At 43.4% G+C, this 11,566-nt stretch overlaps 1 protein-coding gene across 5 annotated transcripts in view; it reads left to right on the top strand.

Annotated features, from left to right (window-relative positions):
* Positions 1–1,905: 1,905 nt before the first annotated feature.
* Positions 1,906–11,566, top strand: part of LOC105482316 (XK related 4) — a 429,416-nt gene continuing 419,755 nt past the window's right edge. For all 5 annotated transcript variants that reach the window (XR_011607023.1, XR_011607024.1, XR_011607022.1 and 2 more), the window contains exon 1: positions 1,906–2,839. Coding sequence is in view for 1 of the 5 variants with exons in the window: in XM_071068234.1 (XP_070924335.1) it covers positions 2,034–2,839 (806 nt within the window). In the remaining 4 variants the exon portion in view is untranslated. The remainder of the gene's footprint in view (positions 2,840–11,566) is intronic.

Genomic DNA, 11,566 nt, shown 5'->3' with positions numbered 1-11,566 from the left:
CCAAACAAGGGAGGGTCCTGGGCACCAGTCTGTGAGAACAAAAGGCAATGAATCCAGAGCGTGGGGCAAATTCCACTTTATCCAGGTTGGTGATGACACAGCCCGTGATATGTAGCACACAATGCGCGAGGCGGCTCTTTCCACGTGCAGAGAAATCCGTGCACTTCTATTTCATAATGTTACTCATTAAGAATGGCACTATGTACTAGTTGGAACTCACCTGGCGCCTACCACCGAGAAGCGGGGGTGATTGGGGGTGTTATGGTTTGCCTCCTGATTTAGAAGATCCAACTGGTGCTCTTAGCGGCAGTGTAACTCGTGTTGCCTCACTTACCTCCGCTCTTAAAGTATGTGAGTCACAGTATAATTTAAGAATTACACTCTATTTCTTACATTTGCAAAAGTTAAGTGAGACAAATCAAAGCTTATGTTTTCTTATTTAAAAAAATGAAGATTCTATATTTTATTGAGGTTTTAAAAATCTCTTAAAACCGCAACATATTTTATATTCTCCTTGAATCACTCCGATCACAGATTTAATTTTTCGAGTCATTTTTGGAGTTGTGGGACCACAGAGCTAGTTTGCAATCCCTATAGCTTTAAGAGAAGGTATTTCTAGTTTTGGAGTAGGGAGTAAGGGAGGTGGCGCCTGCTCCCGGCTCCGCCACTCCCCGCCCTCGCGCCGGGGGTGGGGTGGCACTCGGTTTCCCGCGGCTACCGGCCGCGCCCCGCGGCCCGCGCCGCCGCCAGGAGTGCTGCGCTTCCCACCTGCCTCAGGACGCCTCGAGGGCTGCTGCGGTGCCCACTGGGCTGCCGCTCCTCCCGGCTCAGAGCTTCCCAGCCGCCGAGAGTTTGCGAGGGACCCCGGCGTCGGGCACGGTCCTGGGCCAAGGAGGGCCGCAGCGCCTCCGCACCTGCCTGAGCTCGGGCACCCCCGCCCACCGGAGAAGCCCGGAGCCCTCGGAATGCCGGCTGCCTCCCCCGAGGGCGCTGTCTCGGGGCTCCCCGCGGATCCGCCCGCCCTCAGCTGCTGGCGCGGCACCAGGCTCCGCACGCCTTTCTCTCCCCTGCTCTCCCTGGCAAGGCCGGACACGCCCACTGCCGCTGCTGGCCTCTGAGCCCGGGCGCCTGAGTTACACCCATTCTCCCCACTATTGTCGGCCAGAGCCGCGCTCCCGGCCCTTCTCCCGGTGCCGGCGGCTCCGAGCGGAATACAAAGAGGCCTGCGCCTCCCTGGCCCTTGCTACGGCCACACCCGTCCGTGCCCACTCTCCGCGGTCCACCGCGAGGGCTGCACGCAGGACCCCTCCTCTCAGCGCGCTCCTCCCCCTCCCCCGGTGTCGCTCAAATCCACCTAGCGTTCCGAAATCCCAGGAGTGGGGGCCTTCGACTGCCACCCTCAGGCCCCCTTGGCCGCTCCTCCCGGCCCTTGGGACTCGCCAGGGCTGTCCTCCCAACCCCTGCCCGCCTCTAGGTCCCGGCCCCTCCTCCGGGGCCCTCCTCCTCCCTCGCCCCTCGCGCGCCAGGGTGGGAGCGGCGGCAGCTGGAAGAGAAGGGATGAGGTCATCCTCTCCCTCGGAGTCAGCTGGTGGAGGAGAGGAAGCGGGAGGAGGGAGCGCGCGCGAGGGGAGGAGAGGAATGTGCAGGTTTGAGGAGCGCCGCGGCGGCCGCTGCTGCTCCTGCTGCTGGCGGCGGCGGCGGCTTGGGCGGCAGCCGCGAAGCCGGGACGGCGAGGAGCGCGGGCGGCGGGCAGGGGCGCGCGCGGGGCGCCGCGAGCAGCTTGGCTCCGCGCAGGCAGCCAGGCGGCGCTCCTGCCGGCCCCAGGCGCGCCGCTAGCCCGGCCCAGCGCCCAGCCCGGCGGGCGGCGGGCGGCGGCGGGCGGCGGGCGGCGGGCGAGCCAGCGCAGGAGCAGGAGGAGGGGGAGCCGCGCCGCCTGGGAGGGAAGCCGGGGCGAGGCGAGGAGGTGGCGGGAGGAGGAGACAGCGGGGAAAGGTGTCAGATAAAGGAGGGCTCTCCTCCGGTGTGGAGGCATCATGGCCGCTAAATCAGACGGGAGGCTGAAAATGAAGAAGAGCAGCGACGTGGCGTTCACCCCGCTGCAGAACTCGGACCACTCGGGCTCGGTGCAGGGATTGGCTCCGGGCTTGCCGTCGGGGTCGGGAGCCGAGGACGAGGAGGCGGCCGGAGGCGGCTGCTGCCAGGACGGCGGCGGCTGCTCGCGCTGCTGCTGCTGCTGCGCCGGGAGCGGCAGCTCCGGGGGCTCGGGCGGCTCCGGCGGCGTCGCCGGCCCGGGCAGCGGCGGGGCGGGCTCGGCGGCGCTGTGCCTGCGCCTGGGCAGGGAGCAGCGGCGCTACTCACTGTGGGACTGCCTCTGGATCCTGGCCGCCGTGGCCGTGTACTTCGCGGACGTGGGTACGGACGTCTGGCTCGCCGTGGACTACTACCTGCGCGGCCAGCGCTGGTGGTTCGGGCTCACGCTCTTCTTCGTGGTGCTCGGCTCGCTGTCGGTGCAAGTGTTCAGCTTCCGCTGGTTTGTGCACGATTTCAGCACCGAGGACAGCGCCACAGCCGCTGCTGCCTCCAGCTGTCCGCAACCTGGAGCCGATTGCAAGACGGTGGTCGGCGGTGGATCTGCAGCCGGAGAAGGCGAGGCTCGTCCTTCCACGCCGCAAAGGCAAGCATCCAACGCCAGCAAGAGCAACATCGCCGCGGCCAACAGCGGCAGCAACAGCAGCGGGGCTACCCGGGCCAGTGGCAAGCACAGGTCTGCGTCCTGCTCCTTCTGCATCTGGCTCCTGCAGTCACTCATCCACATCTTGCAGCTCGGGCAAATCTGGAGGTACTGTAATGGGTGGGGGAAGAGGGAGGCTTGCTGCTGCTACTACATCCCCACTGCTTTGCTTTTGCACGGAAATCTTTCAGGGTTGCTGTGGTAGTAACCCTAGCCACACTCTTCCAGTTTTTGGGGTTTCTTTTGAACTGGGGCTTGCATTTTTAAAATTTGCAATCTCAGTCTAGGGTGGGAGGGAAGTGAGAAGCAAGGAAAGGACAGCAAAGTGGTTTCGATCACCTCATCCCTTCTGTCTTCCCACTCTGCCTCACTGGCTTCTCGCTCTTCGCATGCCACAACCACCCCTCCCAATTTTTAGTGATATTGTTTCAGTGAGTAGGAGAGGATTCCTGTCACATGTTCTAAAATTCCTTTATTTTTATGTTGAATTTGAGGTGTGTGTTGCCATTTGGATGGTTTCTTTTGTTCCCTGGTGAAAAAAAATTGCTAATTTTAGTGAAATGGGAGTTGCTGCTGCTCAAAAGTACCCACATATTAATGATCACTGCTGAAGAAGTGCTTTGCTCAAAGTAAAGATCCTAATAGCAAAAGACTTGTCATATATATATATATATATATATATATATATATATATATATCCGAGCATGAGTCAGTAAACTTTATGGGGCCCAGATTTACTTTTAGAGTGCCCTTTCTGATTATCTTACAATATCTCCATATGTAATTTCTCATATAACTACGAGCCTTTGGAAAAGGGGTGGGGCACCATGTTAACTTTAGTTGTACTTGGCATCTTCATTGGCTACTTTGTTACTTGTCATCTGGTCTACCAAGTGTTTTTACACAGGGATCACCTCAGTTATAAACTGGAATACAAGGCTAAACTTGGGCAGAGGGAAACCACCACTTGAACAGTCACTGCCTGGACTTAGGAGCAGAATGAAATAGTATGCTCAGGAATACATTCTTTTGACTTTTATATGTTACTAGCAGATTTCGATGCAATATTTTACATCTATAAAAATTACTTGTATGGAATCTATAGATTCAAATATCTCAGAGCTTTTTTCGGTTTTAAAATAACTTAGTAAATAGGTGGTATAAGTGAAACGAGGACAATTCCTAGAAAGTACACCAATATGGAACTGCACTCTGTGGTACTAGTGCTCTTTTTCAATTTTACTTGTAGCTATTTTTGTGATAAAAGATATGAGTTGTTGACTATGCCGAAGTATCCCCTGTGGAAACAACTCGGAGGATTTGTGGAATAGCACCACAAACTTCTTTTCATTTATGACGAACAACCATGTTTTCACCTGAGAAGAGCAAGTGTGGTAATTTCACAACATTTCCTGGGACCAGTGCTTTGTAAAGCTGACTGAACATTGCCATAGATGGTGCCCTTTCAGATTGTGAAACATTTTTTTTTTTTCAAGCAGATACTTTCTGGAAAAGTGATATTTGATATGCAGTCAGACAAATTGATGTTGGAAACCTTCATACATATTTTGGACTCAAAGTAACTTTTCGAAATGCTAGTTAAATATGATAGCTGTATTTCCCATGGATGACTGTTGGGAAGACATATAGCTTGATGCTCTTCAAGTATGATGAAGGACTTAAGTGCTTACTTTAATTATTGAAATTACTGAGTGGCTAGGATGCATCTGATTAGCATTTCTAATCTGATAATATGGTAAATTAAGCTTAACATCACATTTGTTAACTTTTTCAAACTTTATCAAGATTTGGAAATCACTTAATTTTAAGCACCTTTTAAGTTTCTACACTTATGTAAATAATGCAAATACTTCTCTATCCTATTAACTGAAAAACTGTGACTTTTTAACAGATTGATACTTTATGAAAAATCTGATATTAAATTCTGTGAACTGAGGAAATCCTTTTAATTATAGTTGTGTTTACTATACCTTCTAAACCAAACATCTCCCCAGTTGAAAAATGATGCTTAATTTTCTCAGGGAATAGTATACAGAAAGTGAGAAATAATTAGGAAAAGATATGAGCCTAAAAACATATCAGAGAGACCAGAGCCACTGGGCCAACTTATCATACAGAAAAGTTATTGCAAAGGTAGGGAGTGGGGGTGGAGAGAGAAGGGATAGAAGGGTAAGGTTTGAATGCAGAAAGAAAACCACAGGCTGTCAGACAAATGCATTAACTGACCCCAGCACTTGGAGAAACTGTGGTCACACATTTCTATAGTATTTTCCTTAGAGAATTTGAAGTTAATACTGATAATGTGTGATCGTCTAGGAGGAATATTATAGTTGGAAGTATTATCAGATATAATATTCTGGAAATATTTGTCAACATTTTCAGAATAATGTGTTTAGTAGATAAGTTTTAATTATCATCTAATCTAACTATTCTCAGATTCTGGTTAAGATATTTGGAGGATGCCAGAGTAATCTGGTGAAAGCATGATCTAAGACTAGTCAGCATCATTTTCTATTTATGAAGTATACTTTTCAAAAAAACCAAAACTTTAGCCTAATGTAGGACATTGGAAAGGGATAAGAAAGCTTATGGAACTTGACACTCAGATGCACTCTAATATGTTTCTATTTCTCTGAGTGTTGAATATTCATATGGAACTTTGGGGGAGTAGATGCATCTTTGATAATAAGCCGATGAAGTGCAACTCATCTCAGATTATTCTATTAGACTCACTATGATTCCTTAAATTAGAAGCATTCCTCCCTCTGCCTCTTCTAGCTTTTCTTTTCAATACATTATACACAAATATTTTAGAAACACCAGAGTACTGAGTGGTTCAAAGCACAGAGGTCATTATTCATGTTTTAACATGCTACTTTCTGGGATCAATAAAATAGATTTTAGCTAGGTTGGTAACTGCTTCTTGTGTTTCCATGAAATTCTAATTATTTTAGGGAAGGACCAGATTCTAAAAGCTTTCTGTAGATACAGTCTTTTGAAATAACATCAAAGCGTTTGCTTGTTTAGAAATAGCCATTGAAACATTGTGGATAAGATTTGCATGTATTTACACATAGGTCACAATGCAACTGCTAAAAGCAATGATACATATTCATTTTAATTAAAGTTTACTAATGGCAAATTAATGGCAGCTTTTAAAGTCGCAGGAGGTGATGCTGGGAAAGAGCTGTTTGAAATAATAAAGTGAGTTTTTGCTACCATGTGAAAAAAGCAATTATGACTTTAAAGAAACTGTGCCTGTGAATGAATGTGAAAGTACTTTCCTTTCTTATTTTTCTCATATGATTCCAGAAATTACCAAGAGTACAGTTCAGCCAGTGGCAATCACAAATTCCCTAAGAGAACAGTTTTTAGTCCTCATGCTTTTGATCAATTGCATCCAAATGTCTTTTTCCTTCAGAAATTATGAAGTTTACTCTTAAAACTCTACCTGAATTTCTCCTATATATGTATGTACATAGTTAATTGTTTTCTGGAAAATATGCACTTTGTAAATAATAAGTCAGTGGATGGTAGAGTGGGGAGCATTTTCACTATTCTTACTCTTTTGGGTTTTTGGGTTTTGTTTTTGAGTCTCCGTCATGAGAGTCATCTGGGAAAAATGTGAGGAAAATACAGTTTTTTTCTGCTCTTGTCATGTTTGCTATTCCAGAAGACACTGATTGTGTCCCATGTTCAAATAAGTTGGGAAAATGGTGGGTTAGACAAAGTTAAACAGATCTCTCTACAGCAGGACTTCTCAGAGCCTTTTATAACCTAAGGTACAGTTGTCAGTAAGCTTTTAAAGGCACATCTATTAAATATTTTTATAATGATGCATGCAAAGCACTCTGATAAACACACCATTCTTAAAACTGGCCAAACAAAAATAATAATTTTATTGGCACTTTAAAAATACACAAATTTTTTTTCTACTTTTTATGTCATCTACATTTTAAAACAACTTAAAAGGAAATTATTAGTATCTGTATATGTGAGAAAACTGTCTCAGAGAGGTTAAGTAACTGGCTTAACCTCTTGATAGGGTCACCCAACTATTATGTAGTAAAGTTAGGATTAAAAACAGGGCCCATTTTACCATACAGTCTATGCTTTTTCTGGCTGAATTAGCTACCTCCAAATGCCAACTTGGATAATAATGACAACAATGTATAAAAATAATAATTTACCTTCACTGCGGATGGCAAAGTGGGAAAGGGAGCTACAGTTTAGATGGATTAGGGGATCTTTCCACTGACACACCTGTAGGTAAACAGTAAAACAGAGACTTGAGCTCAGCTCTTTGAACTCTCAGTTCATTGCCTTACTTACTACACCATTAGGACATACTGAGATTGTTTCATTAAATCCTAACTAAGGAACATGATCTCGTAGTAGTTTTAATGATTCCATGGCATAATGTATGTGAATATGTGAAAAGTTATTTGCAAACGATAAAGAGGTTCTAGAGAAAAGGAATGGGTAGAAAAACTAGGGAGGATATAGGTTACACCTCTGACTATTGAAAAAGGTGGTTTCTGATTTTGAGTTAGTCCTGAATTCTGATATAGATTAGGCAAGATTGGTGCCATTTGCTGAGTTTATCAAATGGTTATTTTCTGCATATATGTGTTCCCTCTCTATACATATATATTAATCAGTCATTCAACATACACTGAGCACCTGCTATGTGCAAGGCACTGTGCTGGTTACTAACTATTCCAAGGTGAATAAAATATATATATTTCAAGGAATCTACTCTCTAATGGGGAAGACAGAAAAGTCAATAGACCATCTCAATAGAAGAAGATAAGCACTATGATAGAAACAGGAAACGCAAACCGCCTTGATGGTTCAGGTAAGACTCTCTGGAAGAGGGGATATCTGAGCAAAGGTTTGAGGGATGAGAAAAATCTGCTTTCTGAGTAAAGTGGGACGTTGGCCTTAGAGCCCTGGATACAATGTGTAAAGGCAGAGAGGCAAGGCTGGTTAAGTGCATGCTCTACATATGGAGTGAGGAGGGAGAGTAGCTAGAGATGAAGACGAAGAACTAGTTGGGCTAGATAATGAAAGGAATTTAGATTGTATTTTGAAGGCCTGAAGGAGTCATGAAGGATTATAGGGGGTGAGGATTGTTAACAAACGTGTTAAAACACTGTTTTATTCAAAGGAATGGCAGAAAGTTGAAAGTTTCAGAGGCTATGTCATTCATCTCTGACTCAGTTATGTCTCTATCATTCATGGAAATCCATTGGCTTCACAGTGGGGAGTTGGATGTCATTGGCACATATAAATAGACCCATCATGATGGGAGAGTCATTTTTCAGAAAAACAAGTTGGTTGAAAGTTTTAATTATATTTATACTAAAGTAAATTATTGGCAAAACTTTCTTTGGTGTTACTATTTGAAGAGTTATTTTCTTAGGATACAGTAGTTTTTACTTTATTGAAAGTTAGGTCTTCTGATCCATAGAAATATATTCCTTGTGTTTATTAGTCACCGTTAACTGTCCAGAGAGCTTCTATGTTCTATTTCTTATTTAATCCTTTGAGTGATCTTGGAGGTACCACTTCTATTTTGCAGATGTGGAAATTGAGAGAGAGAATTTTAATTGTTTTCCTCTTTGGGTCATATATTTCTGAAGAGGTTTTAAGCTAGAACTTAAGACTGATATGGGAGGGGTGAAAGCAACATGGAAAATGACTGATGGTACTGAGGATGATGAGGTAGAAGAGAAGCCTGAAAGCTTGAGAACTCCGTAGTAAGTACTGAACAGTTGTAACATGGAAGAGGCATTGGACTTTTGTGTAGGCCCCCTGGGACAAAATTGGTGGGACCAATTTTGGAAGAGATTTTGTCCCCCTGGGACAAAATTGGTGGGACCAATATAGGAAGAGATTTTGAATTGATGGAAGGAAGAATTTTTTTAGTAGTTGAAGATATCCGCAGATCAACTGGGCTTCCTTAGAAGGAGTGAGTTTCCCATCACTGGAGTGTCTAAGCATAGTCTGGAAAATTAGGTAGAGATGTGGTAGAGAGACTAACTCTCATACAGAGGATTTTACTAGAAGATCATCTTCCAGCTCTGAGATTTTGTAATAATCTCCATCATAACATGCTGCTCCAAACATAGTAGACTAACATTTGCTTTTTTGTGGATGAAAGAAGTAGAATGCATTTTTGTGCAACACTGCAATTGTGCCATTTTAATATCTATTCATTGGTTTATAGACTTAGTATCTTCTTCCCTGGAGTATCACAAATCCATATGCCACCCCTGAGTGCTGGCTTTGGCATCAAGCTCTCTGAGTTAACTGACAGGTATAAATCCACACACGATCAGACAGCTCCTTGTGCATTTACCTGGGTTTCTACATGAATTGGAATAATTTATGTATAAATCTCTGTGGTGGGTATATCTATGTGATATCTTTGCAATAACTAGTGCAAAGGTAAATTTCTTCCATTCACTTGAACTGTGAAGTGTTTACTTTACAAGGGTAAATATTTTTATACTTATTACTCCCCAACAGACTACCTTAATGGAACAGTTGAATGTGTAGCATCTATGTACATGTATACTATCAGTTTTGAACAATGTCTACAAATCCTTGGAGCAATAGCTTTGAAAGTCCCTGCTCAATCTCTTACAAAATGTTTCTTCATGATTGAGTATCCAAGCACACAACTTGCTAGTAAATATGTTTTATATGTTACAGTTCGAATGATGTAGTTCACCAATGGATTTAAGTAACACCAATTACTGTCTAACAAATAATGCACTGATTCTCCTTTACATGGACTTACTGGCTAATCTGATTAATACATTTCTTTGACTTATTTTAGAAATTTGTATGGAACACTTACTGGACCTCTGGAAGCAAGACTAGAGATTAGAGTTGGATTTATTTTTCTTAAGCATTTTCACATAAAATGTTCAGTATGATACTGGTCATAAGTGAATGTTTTATCAGGTATGATCTTGTAATGTGTAATTATTGTTGGAATTTAGGGAAAATTATATTTAATATTGCTCTATAAGAAATATTCTCTTAAATGGCATTGCTTGATTCTGAATGCCATAACAAGTGACTTCATCCCAACAACATGATTGTGTCCTTGGTAAGTGACAGCATGGCTGATCAGGAAGAAAGACCATGGGCAAGTTCTCATGAAGTTAGTCTAGTGGTTGTGGAACTTAATGTAAAAGAATATATACTCAGTGAATATCTATGGATCTGTGAATAGAACTCAGGCACTATTCTTTCTTCTTGATGAAAGTGTAGCTAAACTTGCTACTTTGTAGCTTCTCTGAGATTCTAATGGTGTGGTGAATCAGAAAAGGTGCAATGTCTTCTGGGAGGGATAGGAAAAATCACCCCAGCTCTTTTTTTAGATTACTAGTGTTGGGAAAATAGGGGTACATTTTGTGAAGTGCTAGTCACCCTCTGAGAAAAATGCAGCTAGAAGCCCAGCTTTGTATTCCTGTTTTTGCTGATAGAATAGTCAGGGTGAAGAAGCTATCTGATAGATATTTTTCATTGAATTCTTACCTATACTTGACTGTCTGAGAATATACTTATATATGGAAGGAGTATTGGCATTTTTTATGCTTTAGTCTACTCAAAACGCTTGCAGCCTCCACTGTTACTACCACCACCACCATCATCACTGTAATTCTTATCATCATAAAACGTCGATTCCACATCTAGTATACTTATAGAACTGATACAGATTACTGATTGTAGGAGAAACTGGAGAAGGATTAAAAGGAAAATGAATCAGTCCAGAAACCCCTGAGGTGGTCTGAGTGATACCGTTAGGTCTTTTTTAACCCTAAAATAGACAGAGAGGGTCATAGTTAGAGTGTCAGTGATAGAGCTTATTTAAAGAGGCATCTGTTCTTTTGGGAACTGGACTAAATGTGGGGTATCAGAAAAAATGATTTGGTCTCCCATAGCAGCAGATTCCAGGCAGGCTATCTAACTGCCCAGGGTCATGCGCCATTGTAGGTGTAGATGACACACACGGCCCAGCTCCTGGAGCCTCACAGACTAGGTCTTCTTTTGGTTTCCTCTTTCTGGGTCTTAATTTTCTCTCTGTATGATGTGATTGGTTAAAAATAATATCCTAGGTTCTTTCCAGGTCTAAAGTTCTGATTCTGCTCTTATTATACATTATTTTCACTTGCGTAGTACCTAGGGTGTATGCACTAGAATGTTTACAGGTGTTCTAAGGCCACTGTTGTAGGCTTTCTCTGTTTATGTAAGTCCAAGGGGATATACAAGGGACTTTCCAGGGTTGATAATATTAGTGTCTAAACTCCCAGGAACTGGCATGATTCATACATAGAGAGTCTTAAATATATTCATATAATGCAATTAATCTTATGTTATTTCCAAATTTTAGCTATAATCAAATAAAACAATTTTCATTAAAAACACATATCTATGTATTCAAAATGATGTCAAAAGTCTTCCATGTCACTGATTCTAAGATACATACCATATAGACTGGAGAAGCCAAAATTGCCATCTACATTTCATGTGGTAAGGTATGCACAGCTGGAGTGCTGTGGTTAAGAAATAAGAACAACGCTTCACAGGCTTGAAAGAACTATTCATTATTTCAATGAGAAAATGGTTGCCAGAGCTAGATTTGCTTTTAAATTAAAAGCTTGTCTTGGGTTACACTGCCACTGATTTAATATGCTGAAAATTGGATTTAAACTCTATACAAAGATACAACATCCAGGCCTATCCTTGTTAAAAATAGGGATATGGTGCACTCTGCTAGAAGAACAGAGCATTGCA

Source organism: Macaca nemestrina, chromosome 8 (assembly GCF_043159975.1).
Source record: "Macaca nemestrina isolate mMacNem1 chromosome 8, mMacNem.hap1, whole genome shotgun sequence".
In the NCBI taxonomy this organism is placed as follows: Eukaryota; Metazoa; Chordata; class Mammalia; order Primates; family Cercopithecidae; genus Macaca; species Macaca nemestrina.
This window is presented reverse-complemented; position numbering and strand designations above follow the sequence as displayed.